Source organism: Lipotes vexillifer, unplaced genomic scaffold (assembly GCF_000442215.2).
Source record: "Lipotes vexillifer unplaced genomic scaffold, Lipotes_vexillifer_v1.1 scaffold890, whole genome shotgun sequence".
NCBI lineage: Eukaryota > Metazoa > Chordata > Mammalia > Artiodactyla > Lipotidae > Lipotes > Lipotes vexillifer.
In genome coordinates, this window is record NW_006776053.1 from 345,304 (window position 1) to 370,559 (window position 25,256).

General features: G+C 43.9%; 1 protein-coding gene and 1 pseudogene across 2 annotated transcripts in view; both read right to left on the reverse strand.

Annotated features, from left to right (window-relative positions):
* DENND1A (DENN domain containing 1A) overlaps positions 1 to 25,256 on the reverse strand; it is a 536,936-nt gene that overhangs the window by 168,027 nt on the left and 343,653 nt on the right. For both annotated transcript variants that reach the window (XM_007450246.1, XM_007450245.1), the window contains one exon: positions 12,167 to 12,268. In XM_007450246.1, coding sequence (XP_007450308.1) covers positions 12,167 to 12,268 — 102 coding nt within the window. The remainder of the gene's footprint in view (positions 1 to 12,166; positions 12,269 to 25,256) is intronic.
* LOC103080464 (mitochondrial fission regulator 1-like pseudogene) lies at positions 189 to 1,033 on the reverse strand (annotated as a pseudogene).

Consider the following 25,256-nt stretch of genomic DNA (forward strand, 5'->3'; position numbering starts at 1 on the left):
AGGCCTCAGCTTCTGCTAAGGTTTGAAGTATGGAAAACATACAGTGCAGCTCTCCTCTTGGTCCAAGCTCTAGCTTCTGGCAAGACTGTTGCAGATTTCTAATTGAGAGGCGAAGCATCTGCAGTGAGGAAGGCAGCTACTGAAGGAATTCCAGGAGCCTGAGGCTGAGTTTGCAGAGCTGAGTGCCATCAGTTTCCTTTTCTACTGGTATCTTCTTCCTTCAGAGCAAACTTCCTCCTTAGGACCTCAGAGGTAAGCATGGCAGGGTCTTCCTCCTTCAATAAACTCCAGTTCAGGTCTTGGCTCTGCTTCACTCGGTGGAAGTCCTTTAGGATACCCATCATATCTACAAAGCTGCTGGCCTTGGACAGAGAGACGCAGTCATCTTCTTCAGACGAGCTGCAGGTAGCTTTGTGTTCTGGTTTGCAACATTCAGGGCTGGCAAAACAAAGCAGGGGGACTGATGGAAGCTCAGGGACCTACCTGTACCTTGGTCTCCTTGGTGATGTCACTAATGACAAAGGAAGTTGTAGAGTGGAATGAGGATCCAAAACAAGGTAAGGGAGAAGAGACATTTGCACTTCCCGCATCAGCTGACACTATTTTAGCAATCTGGCTGCGCAGGTGGCTCAGCTCATCCTGCAGCTCTGGTGCAGCCAAGGGCTGGCAGGGCTGGCTTCTTCAAGGCCAGAAGCCTCTCCTCCGACCCATGCAGTTTGGGCACTGAGGCATTGTGCTGAATGACGATCAGAGGGCTGGGCTTGCAGGTGTGCCTCAGGGGGCGTGTATCGCTCCTGACCAGGACATAAGTCTCCTGTACATCTGCAGCAATCCAGGCGATGTCAGCCAGAGTAGGGACTGGGGGTACATGCCTCAGACACAGGTCAGAGATGTTGGGCAGGGTCTCAAAGGATGCCCGGGGACATGGCTTCAGGGGCAGGTTGGTCCCGATTCTTCTCACTATACTTTGAGCAGCCCCACGCGGCTTGTTTTGCCAGATTGGGATGGTCACATTGGCCTCCATTCCTGACATTTCAACTGGCTCCTGCACTTGAAGCACAAGGCAGCCACAGGGCAGCTCTGGAGGCTTGGGATGGCAGGAGGCGTGAAGTCTTCATATCAGGCCATCTTAAGAAACACCAGACTTATCTTCCTCAGGGCCCCTCCTACCACAGCCTTATTGGCCATTTGAACATCTTTTATTGTTGAGTGTCTCCTCAAGTCTTTTGCCTACTTTTTAATTGGGCTGCTGTCTTATTATTCAGTTTAAGGGTTCTTTATATATTCTGGGGAAAAAGTCCTTTTGCAGATATAAGTATCAAGAATATTTTCTCTCAGTCTGTGGCTTGCCCCTTCATTTGTAAAATGGTGACTTTTTTTTTTTGGCTGCATTGGGTATTCGTTGCTGTGTGTGGGCTTTCTCTAGTTGCGGTGAGTGGGGGCTACTCTGTTGCGGTGTGCGGGCTTCATTGCGGTGGCTTCTCTTTTGGTGGAGCACAGGCTCTAGGCACGCGAGCTTCAGTAGTTGTGGCACATGGGCTCAGTAGTTGTGGCTCGAGGGCTCTAGAGCGCAGGCTCAGTAGTTGTGGTGCATGCGCTTAGTTGCTCTGTGGCATGTGGGACCTTCCAGGACCAGGGCTCGAACCCATGCCCCCTGCATTGGCAGGCAGATTCTTAACCACTGCGCCACCAGGTAAGTCCCTGTGTTTTATGTCTTAACTAAGAAAACTATGCTTACCTTAAGTTCATGAAGATTTTCTCCTATCTTTTCTTCTATTCATTTTATAGTTTTTGCCTCTAAGTTTAGGTCTATAATCCATTTTGGGCTAATATTTGAAAGAGGTAAAAGTCAACACTCATTTTTTCCCATATAGATATCCAGTTCTTCCAGTAGCATTTGTTGAAGAAAACTATCCTTCCTCAATTGAATTACTTTGGCATGTTTGTGGAAGATCAATTAACCATTTATGTGTGGGTCTAATTCTGAACTATTTATTCTGTTCTACTGAACTCTATGTTTACCTACAATGTTGATCTACATTTACTATATAACTTTACTGGAAGTCTTAAAAGTAGGTAATACAAGTCCTACAACTTTGTTCTTTTTCAACATTGTTTTGGCTATTCTAGATCTTTCGCATATTCATGTGCATGTTAGAATCAGCTCAAGTTGTTTTTTTTTTTTAAGCCATCTGGAATTTGGGCTGGGATTATATTGAATCTATAGATCAATTTAGGAAAAATTAACATCTTAAAAATATTGAGTCTTCCAATCCAAAAAGTGGAGCATCTCTCCATTTGTTTAGGTCTTTTAAATTATTTTCTGAGAAATGTTTTATAGCTTTCAGTATACAAATCTTGCACATATTTTGTTAAATGTATTCCTAAGTATTCTGTGTTTTGTATGCTATTTAAAATGGTACTTTGAAATATTTCATTTTTCAATTGCTCATTACTAGTATATAGAAGTACATTTGGTTTTTATATACTAACCTTATCCTGTACCTTTGCTAAATTTGTTTATGAGACCCCCTTTGGATTTTCCATATACATGATCATGTTGTCTGAATAAAGACAATTTCTCTTCCTTCTTTCTAACCTTTAGGGCTTTTATTTCTTTTCCTTGTCTTAGTGAGTGGTTAGAACCTCCAGTACAATGCTGAATAGAAATGGGAAGAGCTAACATCCTTTTTTTGTTCTCGTTCTCAAGGGGAAAGCATTCAGTCTTTCACCACGAAGTATGTTAGCTGTAAGTTCTTCCTAGATGCTCTTTATCACTATGAGGATACCTAGGTTTGCTAAGAGCTTTTATCAAGGACAGATGTTGAATTTTTCCTAAAATACTTTTTTGGCTTATGTTTTGATATAGTTTTCCTTTTTTAGTCTGTTGATATGGTAAATTACACTGATTTATTTTCAAATATTTAACCAATCTGTACACATTTGATCATGATGTATTATCCTTTTTATATTGCTGGATTTAATTTGCTAATATTTTGTTAAAGGTTTTTACATCTATATTTATTAGGTATATTGATCAATATTTATTTTTCTTGTAAATTCTTTGTTTGATTTTCATGTCAGGGTAATGCTGACTTCATAAAATAAGGTGGAAGGTGTTCCTTTCCTCTCTATTTTCTGAAAAAGTTAGTGTAAGATGTATCCTAAAATATATGATAGATGTAATCAGTGAAGCTATCTGGGCCTGGAGTTTTCTTTGTGGGAAAGTTTTAATTAATTACAAATTCAAATTTCTTTAACAGAAACAGTAGTATTTTTCAACTTTCTATTCCTTCTTCAGTCACTTTATGTAATCTGTGTATTTCAAGGCATTTGTTCATTTCATCCAATTTGTCAAAATTATAGGCATCAAATTGTTCCTAATACTCCCTTAATTCCTTTTTTCTGTTTCTCTTTTTCAAAAAATATACATTTTGGAATATTCTTAAATTCACAGAAAAGTTGCAAAGATAGTAGAGAGAGCGCCCAGATACTCCTCAAAGCAGTTTCAGTTTCCCATATCTTACATTACCATGGTGTATTTGTCAAAACTAAGAAACTGACGTTGGTACATTATTATTAACTAAACTCCAAACTTTATTGTGATTTCACCAGTTTTTCCATTAATGCGTCTTTTCTATCCTAGAATTCAACCCAGAATTCCAACTAAAAAAAAAATTTTTTTTGTGGGGGGTTGCACTGCGCGGCATGCGGTATCTTAGTCCCCCAACCAGGGACTGAATCCGTGCCCCCTGCAGTGGAAGCACCGAGTCTTAACCACTGGACCGCCAAGGAAGTCCCTGACCTTGATAGTTTTGAGAAGTACTGGTCAGGTATTTGATAGAACGTCCCTCAATTTGAGTTTATCTGAAGGTTCTGTCATGATTTTACTGGGTTTCTGGAAAGAATAACACAAAAGTGACATATCCTCCTCATCACATCACATCAAGTTTACAGTGATATTCACATGACATCACTTGGTTAAGGTAGTTTCTGCCATTTCTCCACTAAAGTTACTCTTTTTCCCTTTATATACACTAGTTTTGGAAGTGAGTCACTAAGTCCAGCCCACACTCAAGTGGTGTGTGTGTGTGGGGGGGGGTGCGGACACAGAGATTAAGCTCCTTCTCCTAGACAGGAGAATATCTACAGATATTAATTTGAAATTCTTTTATAAGGAAGATTTGTCTCTTCTCCCCTACCAATTCTCTTCATTAGTGTTTGTATGGTATATCTTCTCTACCCTTTTACTTTTCATCTGACTCTTTAAAGTGGAATTCTTATAGACAGCATATAATTGGGTCTTACTTTTTAAATATAATTTAATAATCTCCAATAAGTGGAGTATTTAGACCATGTACATTTAATGTAATATTCACTATAATTGGGTAAATCTATCATCTTGCTAACTTTTCTATTTGTTCCATCTGTGTTTGTTTCCACTTCCCGCCTCCAAAATCTTCTGGATCTTCAATATTAGTTTATTAGCTGTATATCACTTTATTTTTTCCTTAGCGGCTCTTCTAAGGTTTACAATATACATTTTAAAAAATTATATTTATTTATTTTTGGCTGCGTTGGGTCTTCATTGCTGTGCATGGGCTTTCTCTAGTTGTGTCGAGCGAGGGCTGTTCTTCGTTGCAGTGTGCAGGCTTCTCATTGTGGTGGCTTCTCTTGTTGCGGAGCACAGGCTCTGGGCGCGCAGGCTCAGTAGTTGTGGCTCATGGGCTCTAGAGCACAGGCTCAGTAGTTGTGGCACACGGGCTTAGCTGCTCTGTGGCATGTGGTATCTTCCCAGACCAGGGCTCGAACCTGTGTCCCCTGCATTGGCAGGCAGATTCTTAACCACTGTGACACGAGGGAAATCCTACAATATACATTTTTAACTTAATAGTCTACTTTCAAATAATATTATAACAGTTTACATGTAATTTAAGAACCTTAAAACAGTATACTTCCATTCTCTCCCTGTCCTTTGTCCTACCGTTGTCATACATTTTACTTCTACGTATAGCACATAATACAATGATATTATTTACTTTAAATACTCATTTATCTTTTATTTTTTTGCGGTACGTGGGCCTCTCACTTTTGTGGCCTCTCCTGTTGTGGAGCACAGGCTCCGGACACGCAGGCTCAGCGGCCATGGCTCATGGGCCCAGCCGCTCCGCGGCATGTGGGATCTTCCCGGACCGGGCCCAAACCTGTGTTCCCTGCATTGGCAGGCGGACTCTCAACCACTGCGCCACCAGGGAAGCCCTCAATTATCTTTTATAGAAATTAAAAATGAGAAAAGAAGTCTCTTACATTTACCCACATATTTACTACTCCTGGCACTCTTCACTCCCTTATTGTCCAAGTTTCTCTATGGTATTTTTCTGCCACGGGAAGAACCTCCTTTAACATTTCTTGCAGTGCAGGTCTGTTGACAGTGATTTCTTTCACTTTTTATTCGTCTGAAGAAATTTTAATTTTTGCCTTTATTTTTATTATTTATTTATTTTTTTGCGGTACGCAGGCCTCTCACTGTTGTGGCCTCTCCCGTTGCGGAGCACAGGCTCCGGACGCGCAGGCTCAGTGGTCATGGCTCACGGGCCCAGCCGCTCTGTGGCATGTGGGATCTTCCCGGACCGGGGCACGAACCCGTGTCCCCTGCATTGGCAGGCGGACTCTCAACCACTGCGCCACCAGGGAAGCCCTTGCCTTTATTTCTGAAGGATATTTTCACTGGATATAGATTTCGAGGTTGAAGAAAATTTTCCTTCATTACTTTAAAAATGTCATTCCATTATCTTCTGGTTCATGTTGTTTCTTACAAGAAGTCTTCCGTAATCACTTTTTTCTTTTACATAATGTGTCTTTCTTCTTTAGCTAATTTTAAACTTTTCTTTTTATCACTTGTTTTGAGTAATTATCATGATGCACCTTTGTGTGGTTTTGTTTGCGTCTATTATGCTCGAGGTTCATTCAGCTTCCTGGAACTCTGAGTTTATTGTTTTCATCAAAACTGAAAAAAAATTGTCTATAATCTCATTAAATATTTTTTCTGTCTCTCTCCACCCTCCTCTCCTTCTAGGATTCTAATTACATGTATGTTAGTCCTCTTGATATTGTGCTATGGGTCCTCGAGGTTCTGTCAACCTTTTTCAGTCTTTTTCCTTTCTATGCTTCATAATGGATAGTTTTTATTGCTATGCCTTCAAGTTCATTGATCATTTGTGCTGTAGTGTCTAATATCCTTTTAATCCTATTAGTGAAATTTTCATTCCAGGTATTATATCTTTCACCTCTAGATATTTATTCCCTTTCATTCATTCTTTTTATATCTTCCATTTCTCTCCTCATTTAGTTGAAGTCTTCCTTTAAATTCATGAGCATACTTATAACTTTCATAATGTCTATCTTAAGGTTCTCATCTGCTAATTCCATCATATCGTCATTTATGAGTTTGTTTCTATTAACTAATTTTTCTCTTGGTTACGGGTTACATTTTTCCTGATTCTCAACATGTCTAGTATTTTTTTTTAACATCTTTATTAGAGTATAATTGCTTTACAATGGTGTGTTAGTTTCTGCTTTATAACAAAGTGAATCAGTTATACATATGTCCCCATATCTCTTCCCTCTTGCATCTCCCTCCCTCCCACCCTCCCTATCCCACCCCTCCAGGTGGTCACAAAGCACTGAACTGATCTCCCGCTGCTATGCAGCTGCTTCCCACTAGCCAGCTACTTTACGTTTGGTAGTGTATATATGTCCATGTCACTCTCTCACTTTGTCACAGCTTACCCTTCCCCTTCCCCGTATCCTCCGGTCCATTCTCTAGTAGGTCTGCATCTTTATTCCCGTCTTGCCCCTAAGTTTTTCTGACCTTTTTTTTTAGATTCCATATATATGTGTTAGCATACAGTATTTGTTTTTCTCTTTCTGACTTACTTCACTCTGTATGACTGTCTCTAGGTCCATCCACCTTATTACAAATAACTCAGTTTCGTTCTTTTTTATGGCTGAGTAATATTCTATTGTATATATGTGCCACATCTTCTTTATCCATTCATCTGTTGATGGACACTTAGGTTGCTTCCATGTCCTGGCTATTGTAAATAGAGCTGCAGTGAACATTTTGGTACATGACTCTTTTTGAATTATGGTTTTCTCAGGGTATATGCCCAGTAGTGGGTTTGCTGGGTCGTATGGTAGTTCTATTTTTAGTTTTTTAAGGAACCTCCATACTGTTCTCCATAGTGGCTATATCAATGTACATTCCCACCTGTCTAGTATTTTTTTTTGATAGGATGCTAGATATTGTGAATGTTACATTGTTGGGTGTCAGATTTTGTTGTCTTTTTTAAAAGAGGGTTGAAGTTTACTTTGACAGGTTAATTTTCCTGTATATCAGGCTGATCCTGATAAAGCTTAAAAAGAAATGGTTTTGTTTAAAAGTTTTTACTGACGTTTAACATACGTACATAAAAGTACACATATCATTTGTGTACAGCTTGATAAATTCCTGCCCACGTACTTGGCACTCAGATCAAAAGCCAGCACATTACCAGTATCACAGAAGCTCTGTCTTGTGTTCCTCAAGGCTTGATTTTAAGCTGTGTTAGGGCAGGGCTAAAATCATCTTTACTCTAGAGCTAATTTAGACTACTACACCAAGGCATGGCCTCTGTGGGTCTCTAACGATTGCCTGAGTGATCAACAAGATCTTACTCTGGCCGGCTGGAGCTTGAATGGCTCCTACTCTTAGGAGCTCCCCTCTACACACGGGCAGGTCAGCCTACAGAAGATTAGTGAAGGGGACTCAATTCAGATTTTTGCTGAGTAGCTCCCTTCTATCTGGTACTCTGACCCACAAATTTAAACCACCTCTCCCTCAAACTCAGATTTCTACTTCCTTAGCTCAGCAAGATGGTGTGCTTTGCTGGGGAGTCCCCTCTGGCAACAGGGTCCAGAAAATGCCTTAAGGCAGAAAGCCAGGGGGATCACAGGACTCATCTCAATTGCTTCCTTTCTCTCAGGGATTATATTCCTGCACTGCTTGTTGTCCAATACGTGAAAACAGCTGTTTTCATATTTGCTCAGAGTTTTATTTGTAAATGGAGGGAGGAGAAATTCAGTTCCAATTATTCCATCATGGCTAGAAGCAGAACAAAGGCCTCTTTTAATAAAATTTCCAGCATGGATGCCATGTTTTGCAAGATTTCATCTACCAAAATAACCCAATCCACATGTCCCTTCCATCCTTCCATCTATCTATTCAGTGGCTGCTACATCCCTCGGAAACAAAGATGAATAAAACTTGATTCCTGCCCTCAAAGAACTCACAATTAAAAGAGAAAGCCAGAAATGTGTAATAAATTATACTGCTGGATGGTAAGTATAATTTTATAAGCAATATAAAGGTTTGTGAGGACAAAGAGAAAGGTACGGTCAAATCTACTTGGAAAGGTCAGGGAAGGTTTTTACAGACTTGGGTTTAGCCTAAGTTTTGAAAAATGAGTTTCATTTTTCATTAGTGATTGACAGATGGGGTAGGACATTTGGGACAAAAGAAACTATATGCAAAGTATAAAGTCATGAAACAACATGTAAGCTTGGGAGAACTACTAATTCCAAACACCTATAACATAGGGTTTGAAGCAGGGACAGGAAAGAGCTAAAGTTATGGGGAAAAAATGGGAGGATCCTATCATAAAGGAGGGCCCTGCATGCCATGCTAACCATCATTTGCATCCGTAATTCATCATCATTGACTACCACCTACAGAGCTCATAGGATAACTGCTTTATACATATTATATTCATTACATTTAATTCACACAACCACATATTATAAGGAAACTAAGGCTCGGAGAGCTTACATAATTTTGCCCAAGATCACATGATTAGTAAGTGAAGAAGCCAGAATTTAAAGAAAGGTCTGATTCCAAAGCCAACAAAAGGAACTTGCCTCTAATCTGTAGGCACTGGGAAGGTACAGAAGGATGTTTTTGTCTTCAGAACTTGTTTTTTGTTTTTAAAATTATATTCATTGATGAAATGGTTTTCAGTAGGAAGAAATAAAGTTAAATTTATGTTTTGGAAAGGGCTCTCTAGTACACGAGTTAGAAGGGCTGCAGTCTGAAGAACCAGTTCAGAGGCTGCTGGAAACAGTACAGGAGAGAAATAAGAGCTTGGACTAGGTGGTGTTTAGGAGGGATGGAGACAAGGATTTGGGAAAGTTTCAGAAGCAGAATCTGTCAGATGCAGTAAACAAGTAGCTTTGGCAAAAGGGGAGATTGTGAGGTCAACTGTGGACATGCTGATACACTGAAAGGACCTGGCTCTGTACCACGAGCAGAGGATGCAAAGGTGTACCGGACAAGATTCCCCCTCTCAAGGACTTGACAGTTCATGTAGCCTCAATGAAGGCAAGCACCTTTCAACACTAGATGGTGTGGACATCATCAGCGCCCTGTGCTTCAGCCCCAACAGATACTGGCTCTGCTGCCACAGGCCCAGCATCCAGATCTGGGACTTGAAGGGCAAGGTCACTGTAGATGAACTGAAGCAACAAGTTATCAGTACCAGCAGCAAGGCACGGCTGCCCCAGTGTGACTCTCTGGCTTCGTCTGCTGTTGGCCAGACTCTGTTTGCTGGCTACACGGACAATCTGGAACGAGTGTGGCAGGTGACCATAGACACCCATTAGAGATATATGGCAGAGCTTTAAAAATAAAAGATTGGTTTTCTGAGTTAAAAAAAAAAATCAAATCTATGAATTCCACTGAAACACAGTAAGTACTGTAGGGACCATATTCCCTCCTCACTACTATCTTGGAATCTTTGATGAGTCTAAAGCCCCATTCTGGAAACAACTGCTGTGGAACATTCTCAACCCTCCACAAACCAGCTTGCAAATGGGAGGTCCTTTTCATGTGGGCTGAGAACTTTTAGGATATGGAGGGAACCAACTGTCCTCTAACTCTGGCTGTAATTATTGACAATGATTTTATTAAGAACAAATGCAGCACCATTTATCAAACACTGACAACAAGTGAGCACGGTGTCAAGCACCTGATGAACACCCCCATCTCATTTACCTGCCACAACGATCTAATGACAGGCCTAGCAGTCCTCTTTTGAGGATGGGAAACTGAAGCTCAGAGAGGGAAAATAACTTGCTCAAGTTTCCTTGGTTCCCTGAGGCTACCTCACTGATAATCTGAAAGGCATCTTGGAATGTGCTATCTTCAGGAAGGCTTCATTACCCTCTCCCTGGGCTCCTCTGTGCCTGATTCCTATTTTATTTGTGGCCCCTGTTACGTTATACCCTGAGATATATGTGATTCACATGTCTGTTTCCCCCACTGGAATATGCTCTTTGAAGGAAAGGACTAGATCTGCTTCATCTTTGCTATTTGATGCCCAGCCCCAGCTCAGAGCACTGCATATGGGATAGTCAGTCCACTCAATGGTTTCTGGGCCATCAGTCACTCATCTTGGGCTGCCTGGGGCCCCTGGCCATTCCTTGTACTTCAAATACCCCAGGCTCACTTGCCACATTTATTCAGCACTTGCAAGGTCCATGCCTAAGACACCCATGACTTAAAGGGAGAACTTTTCCACTGAAAGGGAACTGGAATAGAAAGCTCAAATTCCTTGGACCAAAAAGAACTCAAATTACAGCCCAGAGGCCCTGAGACACCAACCACGTACCCTGTCCTGACATGATCAACAGCAAACCTCACAGGGTCTGGCACTTTTATTTTTCCTACACTGTCATCTCTCTCTGCCTCAGAGTGGGACTGTGTACACAGACTGGAGACAGCACGGGCTGGGTGTCATCCAGACTAGGCTCCAATCACAGCTCTGCCCCCGCCAGCCGTATGATCTGTGGCAAGACACATGCTCCCTGAGGTTCTCTTCTCCCTTACCTACTCCATGGGGCTAGGATGCCAACTGAGTGAGACCCCGAATGCAGAAGGCACCTAGGGGCAGCGGGGCTCGGGGGGTCTGTGGAGTGACAGAGCTGGGTTCACTTCTTGGCTCCCCCTCTTTTTAGCTCTGTGAGGTAAAGTGAGGATAAGAAAAATACCTTCCTCAGAGTTGTGTGAAGAGTAAATGAGAAGTCAGTGATGAGTGTTTAACACATAGAAGTCAATGAATTGTAGCCACTGTTTAATTATGGCACAAAGGACACATCCTTACAGAACACAAAGGACCCCCCAAAATCTCACAGTGAGTTAAGAGCAGAGGAGTCTGAAACCCTGCTGCAAACCATTCACCAACAAGCAGCAATCTCTCCCAGACAGCTAACCCCCAAGTGCCACTGGGACTCCTGGCAGTAATGCAGCGGCAGTGGCCACCTGCCACCACGCAGGCCCAGCCGCGCATCAGCACACACAGCCAGGAACACCCACTCCTTCCAGTCTGTAAGCCAGTGTGACTTTACAGACGTTCTCGCAAGCAGAGTTTTGGAGGCCAGACCACAAACATCAGAACTGTACTTCCAGGGAGCCCCGACCCTCCTCATCCGTACGAACAACGGGGGAGGCTGGGTCTACTTCGAACAGCCACCCACAAGGCAGCTCTGAGTGGCAACATGAGACAGGTGTGTGGTCAGATGTCAGTGTGGCAAATGTGGCAGCCAGTTGCTTTTCGCTAAACAGGCCCACCTTCTGTCTAGACCTGAGGTAACTAAGAAAGATTTAGGGCACATGGAGCCACATTCAGAGCACTGGCAGTAGACACCCTACTGCGTGGGAAACAGCTGCGTTTGATGATGGCACAGGAAAAAAAACGTAGGTCTGAAGTGCCCCAAATTGCTCACACTGAAGCCCTTCCACCCGCCTTCAGTGGGGTTACCCCGGGAGGCTGTCCTGCTCTCTGGACATGGCAATGGCAATGAGGATGGCAAGACCCCCAGGCTCCACAGAAAGAGGGGCCGTCTAGACCCTGGGGTCACTTCAGATGAGGGTTATGAGAGCAAAACAAGACTAAAAAAATGAACCACCTCCCAACTTTCTTCACTGAGACAAAGGTTCCAGAGGTAACAGAAACCAACCGCAGTTCTAAGGCTACAGGAAAACCACAGCTGTATCCATCCCTTCTCCCCAAAGGAATGTTCACATCCACTGCATGAGCTCCCGGGAGTCAGAACTCAAGAGCTCATTACCCACCACGTCATTTGGGAGGCTCTGGAGGTCATCAAAGGGGGTTTCCAGGGTGTTGGTGTCCACATTCAGAATCACGACATCATCCAGGGCCATGTTTCTGACTTTCTGCAAGTAAGAAAAAAATCCAGAAGAGAAAATCATTGAAGCCCCACGAAGACACAGACACTTCTCTGGCTTTCTCTGGGAAAGGGGAGTAGGGAAGAAAAGTGACATTTGACAAAGGTATACTCCGTGGCAGGCTCCATGCCAGGCAGTTCACATGTGTGAGGCCATTTAACTGTGACAAAAACTCTGTGAGCTTGTATGGTCATCCCCAAGCCCCAGGAGTGGAAAGGGTTTCAGAGACTAAGTTAACATGCCCTAGGTCACACAGCTAGGGGGAGAGATCTTTATACCCCAACATGATTTCTTTTCCTATATTTTCAAATTAAAAAAAAGAAGAAGAAGAAGTTGAAGTCTAAACCTCTGGCTCCAGGAAATCTGATATACAGCTAGGGTCTTATGACAGCCCCATTCCATCCAGCCCCTCTCATTTGCCAAAGACTACTTGCCCATCTCTGTCGGCTCTTGGCATTTTGGGGTATGGAATACGTTGTACAGCCTAGTGTTAACACATTAACATTTCTCTTTAACATTAAGTAGAAAGGTCACACTTTCAAATTGGTTCCATTTTCCATAGAAATCCAGCTAGTGAATCACGGCTCCAAGGCTCTGGCCATAACCCATTATTCTACTGGTACAGTAGTAGGAAGGGTAAGGGAGACTTGTGCCTACTAGGTGCTCATGTTTGGTGAGAGGATGAAGGTACAGTATGGAGAAAAGCAGAGCCCACCATCTGGGAGCAACTGTCCATCGTCTGGAGAAGTATAAGACTGTATGTAAGCTAGTTTTCAATCACACTGTTTACCCACCGCTAGAATCCATCTCTACTTCCCTCCTGCCTACCTACCACTTCCAATCTCATTCAATCCTCTTACCCCATCATATATCAAAGCTCATTTCTTTAGAGTCTAGAACTTTCATTTTGTCCTGATTAAGCAGAAAGACCCGTTTGCTAATGCCCTGGAAATGGACAACAATTAAAGTATAGTAGATGCCTACTAGTGCTTGCTCTATGTTTTACTTACTAATTCTCATTTAATTCTTATCAAATCCTGCAAAGTGCACACTACCACCTTCATTTTAGGTAACTTGAGGAAAATGAGGTTCAGAGAGGTGAGGTGAGTGGCAGAGGTAACGCAGCACCGGCCACCTCCACAGCTCATATTCTTGCACTGCACCTCAACCTCTTTGTCATCAGACACCCCCAGTGAAACTGACCTCTGCCATCCTTGTCGCTCTGAGCCCTAGCACCCCTTTGCCTGCCTGCCTCCCCTTACTGGCTCCAGGAGCCCCCTCCCTCAGGGGCTCATCAGTTTGGTTCAGCACTGCATAATAACCAGCACCCAACAAAATGATTGGCATGGGCTTCCCTGGTGGCGCAGTGGTTGAGAGTCCGCCTGCCGATGCAGGGGACACGGGTTCGTGTCCCGATCCAGGAAGATCCCACATGCCGCGGAGTGGCTGGGCCCGTGAGCCATGGCCGCTGAGCCTGCGCGTCCAGAGCCTGTGCTCCACAATGGGAGAGGCCACAACAGTGAGAGGCCCGCGTACCACAAAAAAAAAAAAAAGATAGGCACTTGGTAAGGGCTCATTAATATTGGTTGATGTTTGTTGTCTCAAATCCCAGCCTCTAGGACAGAATTTTCATACCTAAGTAAACATTTTGAGATTCTTCCCAGCAGGAGGGTTGGAACCATGCTGGTCAGAAGCCTCGTAGGGTTGAAATAACACTCCCAGAGGGCAGGATCCTGGAACCCTTCCGCTCAACAAGACCAGGAGCCTCAAATTTCTTCTGCTGTTGACTTTTCCAGCGGCTAGTCAGTCCACAAACCTATCAATCAATTCATACACTTACTAAATGCTTCCTGTGGGCTGAGAGCCGCAGGGGAAGGACAGGTTTGCCTACTTAGAAGTTTATTCTTTCCTCCAAACCCCAAAACTGATATTAACTGACTGCTTTATTCACAGGGTAAAAAGCTATCAGCAAACAGCATTGATAACTAGTGTTTTACAAAGCACAATCCCATTTTACAGTTGAGAACATTAAGACTCATGGTGAATTGTCCAGGGCTCCTCAGCTGCCTCACTTTGCAGTCCAACAGGTTAAATACTTCGCAGTGCACGAGCAGGAAGTTACAAAACAGCCTCAACAAGAACCTTTTTCACTTACATCACACTTCAGAGCTCTCAAAGTACTTTCACACAGATTCTTTCATTTTCAACAGTAGCTGGAGGTGAGGGATCACCATTTCAGAGACGAAAAACTGAGGCTCAGAGAGGTGAAGTGGCTTGCCTAAGGTTATGTGGCTACTAACTGGCCTCTTCATCTATAAAATCGAGAAGATAACTGTGACTGCTCACCCCACCCCAGCCCTCTTCCCCGGGGATGCTGTGCGAATTAGAGGTGGTGTGTGCACAGCACTGGGCACACAGTAGGCCTTACAGTCGCTATTATTATTGCTTTTATAATATACACGTCACCCACGGCCAGTCTGGAAACTAGCGGCAGTGGCCTAAGGGCAAAAATCCTCTGGCCCCTCTTGGTAACTGCTGGGCTCTCACTTCAAAGGCTGAGACTGGCACTGGACACGGAATCGGAGAAGGGGCCACGAGGGGCTCCGGAACTCAGCCGGTGACTCCAAGCCTTGAGGACTGAGCTGAGGGTCGCTGCACCTCACAATCGCCAATTTTGCCTCATCTGACCTCCAAAGAGCTCCAGAGAGCCCCAAACAGATGGGGGCAAGGGACCCGGCCATTGGAGAGAAGCCTCGGGCTGAAAGGCCCAGAGACAGGGCTGTTGATTCTGGACCAGAATTGGGTGTTGTTTCTGCGTTCCCAGTGAGGGTCCAGTGACACAGACCAGCCCTTGTGGGCTCTCCACGGCTGGGCTGGAATGGGCTTTTGATTTCTTCCCACTCCTGGTTGGAGGACTTGCTGCTTAAGCTGTGTGGAGTGTTTACTTTTTGAACAATGGCAGCAGGCTGAAGAAGAGGAAAAAACCTGGCTCTTTCTTCTGACTTAGCAGGCCAGGGTCCCCTTAGTAACCAAAATGCCCGTGCACCAGGCTCCAGGAGGAGCTGGGTCGGCACAGTTTCCTCTCATAGGACAATGCTGCCCTCCTGGTGGTAAGGCCTCTTCCAAAGGGGCTGGCATGGACTCAAGGGCCTTCCTGAAGCTCATGTTCCCAAGGAAAGAATCAGAGGCCAGCTTGGCCGGATGGTGCCCTATCCCTGAAAGGCTCAAGGAAACAAGAGGAATGAAGAAAGGCAAAAAACAAAACAAAACCCCTCAAACTGAGGGATGGAGTGGGCGGTGCTGATGGAGAAGGAAACTGGGCCATTACTGGGGGACCGCATTTAACCCTGACCATGCTATGAGGGAGGTATCACCTGCTCTGTGGTAAGGAGGAAGCTTAGAGAAGTCAAAGAAACTGGTCCAAATCACACAGCTAGGGAGTGGCAGAGTTGAATTCTGAACCCAGTCTGACTCTTCTGAAGATGTGCTCAAACCAGTTGCTCAGACTTCAGAACAAGTATCTATGTAGGGCATGCAGCTACACCAGCACTCTGAGGGCTTGCTTTCTCTTACACAAAATGACACGTCTTTTGTATCATAAAAATTACATGTTAAAAAAAAAATGGGAAAGACAAAAAAGTTCAAAGAAGAAAACTGTGGTTATCCTAATCCCTCTACCTGGAGATAATGTTTTGGTGTATTTCCTTCCACAACCCTCTGCCCCAATCCCTACTTTTTAAAACACAGTTGAAACAATTCGTAATGTTTCTTTCTGATTTTCTCATTTATTACAATATAAGCAATATTTCACTTCATTAAAAGCTTTGTAAAGATCATTGCTAATTGCTACAAAATGTTCCACTTCATAGAAACAAACCCAACTAAGCCCCTTTTGTTGGCTATTTCCAGTTTTTAAGAAATTATTATAAATAATATTGTTGTGAAATCTGCAGGCATAAAGCCTTGTGCTTTAGCATGGATTCCTAGAAGTGGAATTTCCTTTCCACTTCTTAAAGAAATGTCCCTCTCAAATTCGACTTTGAGAGAGATATCTTTACTTCCAATTATTTTAAAGTCATTTTATCCACAGCTTGTGTTTCCTACTCTAAGTGAAGAAAAATCAGCAAAGACACGAGCAGATGTCAAAATAGTCCTCCAAAAACCCTACCCAATTAAAACACTTACTAGTACCGCAGCACACCGAGACAGCTCTCCGGTAGCTCGTCCCACCAACACATTCCCTCTCTTTTTAGTTACAACATATGCCAAAGCTCCTGCCAGCTGCAAACCCTCCCCCCACCAGACTCTATAGGCTTTTTCTCAGAATGAAAAAAAAAAAAAAAGATACTGACATGCACACTGGCTTTCCAAATGGCATTTCTTACGCAGAGAAACACACAAAAATGGCATCTTCCCATAAATATTATTAATCAAAAATGTCTTTCCCTTTATACTTTGTCACGGACAGACTTAGTCTGACCTCTGCCTTTCGGGACAAGAAAGGGAAAAATCAGAACATGGGAGGTGGTCAGGGCGGCTGAGTGGATACAGGCTCAACCTCATAAATTCTCCAGGTTTTCATCTGTAAAATGGGGATCACGATAGTACCCACCTCATAGAGTTGTCGTGAGGATTAGATAAGTGAATGTACGTAGAAGAGTTAGCAAGACTGCCAGGACATCCATAAGAGGCGTTCAACCAACAGCGGCTCTCTTGCCCGTCTGTCCCGTCTCCCTCAATGTTTCTTGGAACCTCAGTGGAGCCTGGCTAACCTTACCCCAAAGGGCCCGAGGGAGCAGAAAATTTGCCTTTCCCCATGGTAGCCTATGGTTTACTCCCACAACCAGAAAAATACGGCAATCTAGAGTCATTAGTACAGGCATTTGACTCCTTCCCTGGTCTGTGGGCTTCTTGGGGCCACCAAGACAGACCTCTGTATTCTCAGCTCCTACCTCAATATTTGGCCCACAGCAGGCAATTTATGAATGAATGCATGAATGAACGAGAGGAAGTAGAGTCTAGAGAGGAAGCCCACAGGATCCGGAAGCCAGTCTGTCTGAGTTCTCACTTAGCTCCGCCACTCACCAGCTGTGTAAACTTGGGTATTTCACTTCATCTCTCTGTGCCTCAGTTTTCTCCTCTGTTTACAGTGCTTACACCTCATGCGTGTGATAAGGATTACGTGGGTTAACATTTTTAAAGCATGTAGACTAGTGATTGGCACATGAGAAGCTCAAGATGAATAAAATTTAAACAAAAATGAATGGGGCTTCCCTGGTGGCGCAGTGGTTAAGAATCTGCCTGCCAATGCAGGGGACACGGGTTCGAGCCCTGGTCCGGGAAGATCCCACATGCTGCGGAGCACCTAAGCCCATGCGCCACAGCTACTGACCCTGCGCTCTAGAGCCCGCGAGCCACAACTACTGAAGCCCACTCGCCTAGAGCCCGTGCTCCACAACAAGAGAAGCCACCACAATGAGAAACCCGCACACCGCAACAGAGTAGCTCCCACTCGCCGCAACTAGAGAAAGCCCGTGCGCAGCAACGAAGACCCAACGCAGCCATAAATAAAATAAATTTATTAAAAAAACCCCAAAACACTGCAACAAAATATTTTTTTTTAAAAAAGGATGGGGCTTCCCTGGTGGCGCAGTGGTTGAGAGTCCGCCTGCCGATGCAGGGAACACGGGTTCGTGCCCCAGTCTGGGAAGATCCCACATGCCGTGGAGCGGCTGGGCCCGTGAGCCATGGCCACTGAGCCTGCGCGTCCGGAGCCTGTGCTCTGCAAGGGGAGAGACCACAACAGTGAGAGGCCCGTGTACTGCAAAAAAAAGAAAAAGAAAAAAAAAGAATGGTCTTTTGAGGGTGATGGAAATATTCTACATCATTATTGGTAGTGGTTTCATGAATGTATAAAACTCAGAATTCATTGAATTGTACACTTTAAATGGATGGTTTGCTGTGTGTAAATTACAGCACAATGAGTTGATAAACATATTAGTGTTATGTCCAGAACACAGAATAAAGTCATAACAGACAGTGAAAAATAACAACGCATGAATGATGGTGACCAAATGCCACACGACAAGGTAATTCTGCCCTGAACCATCATCACCAATGTACATTCTGATTTGCAGCTGTTTGGCTCCCTGCCTCCTTCCTTTTTTGTCTAGCCTAAGGTTTTTAAAACTTTTTCTACTCATACCCTCCTAGGATAAATATAGAATCCAATGCCCATGATATACATCCCTACGTAAAAGTGGGGTCCACTTGAGGATCACTGTATCTTCGGTGTATCTTCTCGAGTCAAGAAGATTCTACTGAACCTTACTTTCTAAAGTTGCTTGTATGAAAACAATGGGTCCCCTCAACTCCTGCACTAAAATATGAAGTATCAGCTGCACTTTTTCAAACCACACCAGTCCTCTGCACAGATGGGGCTCACCCTGCCTATCTAGGGAGGGGATTGGGCAGCTAGTGACAAAAGACAGGACTTAGAACCAGGTCATAAAATGAAGAGCAAGGACTTGCGCTGGTGATGCAATCCAGGGGATCCAAAGAATGGTCAGAAGCATGTGCTGTCTCCCTGGCTGAGGAAGCCGGGGGCTGGAGGTGGAGGAAAGAAGCTGGTCCTGGACCTTGAGGAGCAGGGGCCCAGATCCACCTCCGCTGCCTCAGCTGAGAATGGGGGTCCTTATCTTGTATGGGAGTTGTTGCGGGTGGGGTGTCATGCATGGAATAAATGAGCCAGCACACGGTGAATCTTTTCTGTTGTCCTTTCACCAGGACCATCGTGAGGACAGAGCTATGTCTTATTTGTCTCTGCATCCCCAGTGCCCAGCACAGTGCCTGACACAGGGCAAATGCTCATTAATTGGAGAATGAATTAAATATTGTGGCCTCTCACTCTACCGGGAGGCAGGCCTGGCACAGATGTCAATGTGAGCCCAAATGGACAATGTAAGCCCAATGTAAGAGTCTGCACAAGGAAGTGTGATGGGAATAACAATAATAATGACAATGACAATAATCACATAAAATTATCATGATTAACGTGTGTAGAATTAATTCACAGTTGACACAGAAAATAAGATAGGCATTACCATGGTAGCTTAAGACGTGGGTTCTGGAATGAGACAGCCAGATTCAAGCCTTGCCTCTGCCACAGAGTATCCTTCAGTTAGTTCTTCACTTTTGAGCCTCAGTTTTCTCATCTATAAAATGGGGATAATACTACCTACTGTCCAGCTGTGTTTGGAGGTTTAAGCGGGATAAAGAATTTAACACAGTACCTGATTGCAGTAAGTACAATGAATGGGAGGCCCTGAAAAGCGAGTTTCTATCCTTGCGATTTGAAAGTAGGATTAGAGTTCCAAGACTATACGAATTTGAACAACTGATTTTCAGACTAAAGGCAAAGGCTAATGACTCCACTATTATGATTCTGTGCCACTGAAAACTACCACCAACCTATTGTTTTTTCCTGGCTATGTCTCAGGGACATGAGCACATTCTCTGGAGCCAGACTGCCCGAGTCCGAATCCCAACTCCGCCAGTTATAATTGTGTTACCTTGGGCAAACCCTTTAACCTCTTTGTGCCTCAGTTTCCGCATGTGTCTGATGAGATTAAAATAGTACTCACACCCAGGATAATGGTTACTCTTGGGTCAGAGGGAGAATAACTACAAGGAGGCACAAGAGGGGCTTCTGGGGGCTGGTAACATTTTGTTTCTTGATCTGGTGGTGGTTACATGGCATGCCTGCCTTGTAAAAACTCACCCTGTTCTATACTTTGGATGAGTGTACCCTTCCCATAAATCTCATACTTCAGTGAAATGTTTAGGAAAAGCAAATAATGTAGATTTCACTGGATTGTTATGGTGGTTAAATGAGTTAATATACGTATAGTACTTAGAATAGTGTCTGGCATATAATAAGCACTGGGTATTGACTATTATTATTATGAAAACAACATAGCAATAATTCTATGGATAAAAAGGATTCAATCTAGAATATATCTCACTGTCAGAAAATTTGTTTGCAAAGGTAGACCCTTCCTGGACACCTATTGCTTCTCGAATCAGTCCAGTCACCTTCTCCAGTTGAGGAGCAAAGCAGCAATATTACTGGGTACCTTCTGAGGGACATCTGCAGTCCTGAGTCAGCCTGCTTTGGGAGAGCAGCAGAACTGAGTAGGAGTCAGATTGGGCTTTGAGTTTTATCTTCTTTAATGCCTACTTACAGGACCCAGGGCAGGTTATTTAAACACAGTTGAACCTCAGTTTCTTCCTCTATAAAATGGGGCTATGACCAGGTGCTACATAGGGTTGTGACAGGATTAAGTAAAAAGAAAAAAAATGGAAAAATTTATTTTATACCTATGTGGCCATGTTCCCATCTGCCCAGGGTACTGGTCTTGGCTACAGGCAGGCCCGTGCTCAGTCAGGGAGACAGCACATGCTCCTGACCATTCTTTGGATCCGCTGGATTACATCACCAGCGCAAATCCTTGCTCTTCATTTTATACAGGCAGGCCTTCTCCTTGCTGGAGTGACCCCTGAGGCCTGTAAGGAGTCTCCTCTCCTATGGCCACACCAGCACCTAAGGCAGCACCTCTGACACCAGCATCTAGACCACCAAGCAAAGGGCACGGGTCTACACCGACTTCCTGCAAAGACACTTTGCTTCAAGAGGATGCATCATCCTCTTAAATCAGAGAATTACGAAGTCCACAGAGTGCTTTGCTTTGGCTCAGAGAAAGTCCAGTGTTCGTTTCTCTCTGAAAAAGGCACACTAATATGGCTCCTGGCATTATAGTTTATGTCTCACTTAAGTATGACTTCTTGGCAGCTTTTTTTTTTTTTTTTAAAGTTTTGAAAGGTAGGGAATATGGTTAAAACAAAACCAAAAATTACATCTTCATAGTTCGTCCATCTAAACTTTACCCTAAACGACTATTGCTGGCCTTCACACAGTCACCTCTTAGGCTGCCTATATTCCCGGTTACGTGTGGGCTGAGGCACAGCTAACTTCCCAGGGGCCTGCATGGCCCGGAACTGTGTTACACGCTCCGCATCCATCACGTGGCTGATGCCCACAGTAAGAAAATGAGAGCTGCTAGCTGATGTGCTCCGCCCGTGGCCCAGCCCTTACATGCCGTACCATTCAACGCAATCCTCACGACACCCTTGTAAAGAGACAAGGAAATGCAGGGGCAGAGAGGTAAAATAACTTGTCCGAAGTCCTATGGCTTAGCAGCAGTGGAGCCATAGCAGTTGAACCCAGATAGACACCAAAAACTCTGTATTACCCAATGCACCTTACTAATTGCTCTGACATGTTGTTTCCATCACAAACATACTAAGCAACTGTAATTTAATAGATGTTTGTCAGGGACACACCAAGTGGCTTGATGGTTGGTCCGGACTCCATTAAAATTCTCAAGGGAGAGGGTTTCCTATGGAATACTGTACCCATTGGATGGATGAGGACACTGAGGCTAAAGAGATTAAACAGTTTGCCCATGTTCTCACATGCTTGTGAGAGAAAGGACTTGAATCTGGGTTCTCCATGCCAACGTTCTTTCTTTCCACTATACAGCCCACATCAAATGTACTCAAATGCATGCGCATGTATATGAGCACATAACAAAGAACAGCACAGGGAGCTGCTGGCCTCCTAGGAGGAAGGGAGAGAGAAATCAGAAGGGAAGTGGAAAGGACAAGAAGAGGAAAGGCAAATATGCAGGTAGTCTAAACTCTCTATTCCCTCCTGAAATCTCAGATACACACAGAGGGAAGAGTGACATTTTCCTTCCCCTCCTCTGGCCCCGAAGGTCACTGAGCTGCCAAGCAGTTGATAAACGTAGTGGCTTTTCTTTGGAGCCAGGAGTCACTGATTTGCTCCTTCCTGCTCTGCAAAATTAAAAATCTAAGCCTGACAGTTCAGAGGACCCCTGAAAACACTGCTGGAATTTCCCAGTGTGCTTTAAACAGAAACAGAAGCTTGGCAGGGGAGGGAAGTGGTATAAGCACCTCACAGGTCAGGCCAAATCCACTCCTCACAAGGTAGTAAGCACTGACTCTCATTAACAAGTCCAGAGATTTTCAATCCAGGTCAGCAAAGGGGCTATTTCTTCAATAGTGCTTTCCCTCCTTTCCTGACCATCCATCCATTGGACATTCATTCATTCACCCATTTAGTTAGTCATGTCAAACTGATGGATGACTAAAACATGATCTCTAAACTCAAGGGGCTCCCGGCCCACTTGTGTGTGGGAGTGTGGGTAGGGCGGGGTGGGGTAAATTATAATCAATAAGAAATTATAAATCAATAAATTATAATCAACAAGAAAAGGCATAGTCATATGGAGTGGAAAAGATCTCAATCTGGTGGAACGTCCCCATCCACACAGAGCTTGCCCAGCTGCCTCCTCAGGATGGTCATGGCCCAGAGCTGCAGAGTCCCAAGGCTGGTGTCCTGGCTCACTCACTTACTGGCCAGGTAGCTTTAGGCAAGGCCCTTTGCCTCCTCTAGCATCAGTTTCCTTCTCTGTGAGACTGGGTCTTGATCCCCACCTTCAGGATTGTTGAGAAGATTAAAAGGAGTTACGGTAGGACACGTGCTTCCTAAAGGGCCAGCCTCAGGGCAGAAGCTCAGTCAGTGCCAGCCAGCCTCCCTCTGAGATTTTGGTTCTGCCAGCTCTGCTAGCTTTGGGGCTCCCTCTACAAGTCCACCCAACACAGCACCACCATCCACTCTGGCCTCCACTCTGGCCCCCAAAATGGAGGGGTGAGCCCATGTACACGCCTGACACTGCTGGGGTTTTGCCCCAAGTTGAAACACCCTTCCTACTGCTAGAGATTCAGTTTCCTCATGTGTAAAAAGAGGACAAGGAAGGTGTCAACACCTTTCACCACTGCTGCAAAATGCAAAAGAGAGATGAGGTGGCAGAGCCCTTGGTCAGATGTGAAGATGGCCCAGACATGGATCACCATGACTATCTCCAACCTGCAAAACCCTGCTCTTCTACGAAAATTTCCTGACTATTCCTGCTCCCACAGCAAGTGGCCTTCTTTGGTCTTAAGCAAGTACAGTGGGCAACACATACTTGGATCCTCAATTAAAACCTGATTAGTGATGTTTCTAATTGTTTCATGTGTACCTGTCACTTTTCCCTTAAAGTAACTGGTTTAACCATACTGTATTTACATATACTGCAGTAACACTCACCACTGTCATCTATAAAATATCGAGTTTGAAAACACTATATTTTTAAATACCTGATTTCATTTGATCCTCATGGAATAGGCATTATTATTCTCATTTCACAGAAGAGAAAAATGAAGCTCTTGTTACAGGTCCAGAGTAATAATAGAGCGAGGATTTGAGCTTTGGACTGCCACTCCCCAAAGCCTGGACCCCTTCTCTCTGTGGAGCCCCGTCTACATTCCTGGTTTAGCAAATACTGAGGACAGTGACCAGATCACATATTTCTTTTGTAACCTCCATACATAGACTTATCATAGGCTAGATATATAATAACAAAAAGACCCTAAAGGTAGGGTCTTATTATTATTATTTTTTGTACACACTAAAATACTTCACACAACAAAATAATTGGGTTTGAATCCTGGTCCTGCTAATTATTAGCTGTGTGACTTTGGACAAGTTACTTAACCTTTCTGTGCCCAAATTTCATCATCTGTAAAGCAAAGCCACCACTTCTACAGCACAGACTTGTTGTGAAAATTAAATGATGAGTGTAGTGCATCCAGCAGTATTTCAAAAATAGTATCCATCCAATTTGAAATGACGAAACTTGAATTTAAGAGTTTCACTTGGGCTTTAAGGGGATGTTGATTCCCTAGTCCCAAAATGGTTTGGAGTCACCCTCTCATAAAATAGGGCCTTCCTTCCTCCCTCACAACTGCCACTTGCCATCATTCATTCATCACTAAGCACAGCAAACCTGGACTCCCATCTCCACCTGCCTTTTATTTGAAATGTCAACTTTTAAAGAGTGGAGAGGTTGGAAACCCAATTTAACAAGCATGCTGAAACATTGTTTATTGCCCCCATAAACATGGCTTAGTGAGAATTACGGACTTAATCAGAGTGAACTTATCTCCCAGTGAAAAGGAACACTTTAAACTTCAGAAATGGCACCTTCACTGTGAAAATCTCTTAACTTTTCAAACAAACTACAGGGGGTCTTAAACATATGGGCAGTAAAGGGGCAGCCATTACTGTGATTTGTCTTGCCCGAGAGCCAAGGAGCCCTAAAGGTCCATAACAACTTTAAGATCTAGGAAAAATATTTGGAAAATCATATTCAGGAGACATGTCTCTCAAAACACCTGAAAGGTCTGCTGAGTGGGAAGTAATATCTGTATAGTTGCTTGGGGCTGCCTAAAAGAAAGGACCCTTTGGTCATTAGAACAGGGCCTGTTTAATAAGCAGCAGCACTGGGAAGGCTCACCTCTCATCCTGTTTGTACGATTAAGCATTTAGCAATAGGCAATATTTGGGGACCAGCTTTTCAGAAGAGAGGTGCTACATAAATCCCAAAGGCTGCTAAACAGTTGGTGTGATTTTTTTTTTTTCTTTTTAAAAAACATGAGGATGAGGTCCTAGGAACCCCAACTTCCTAATTTGAGGGAGGCTTCATTAAGGCTGCTCTGATCCTTCCAGGAAAGGTTTTCATAAAGATGCCCCATTTTGCAGAAAATGTATCAGCCTGGTTGCCAGAGGCAGGAAAGGCAACAGATATAAAATTTTATTATTTCAATGCCCCAGTAGCAGCCAGGAGGACTTAATGAAATCGCCAAGATTTACAATCTGAAATAGCTATTGCACAGACAGATATGGTTAAGGAAGCTGTGCCTTCTGACCTTTCAACCCTTTGATCCTCACACAGCAGGTGGCCTGGAGCCCCCTCCTGGGCATCTTCCCTCTCTTCCCACACTGCTGAAC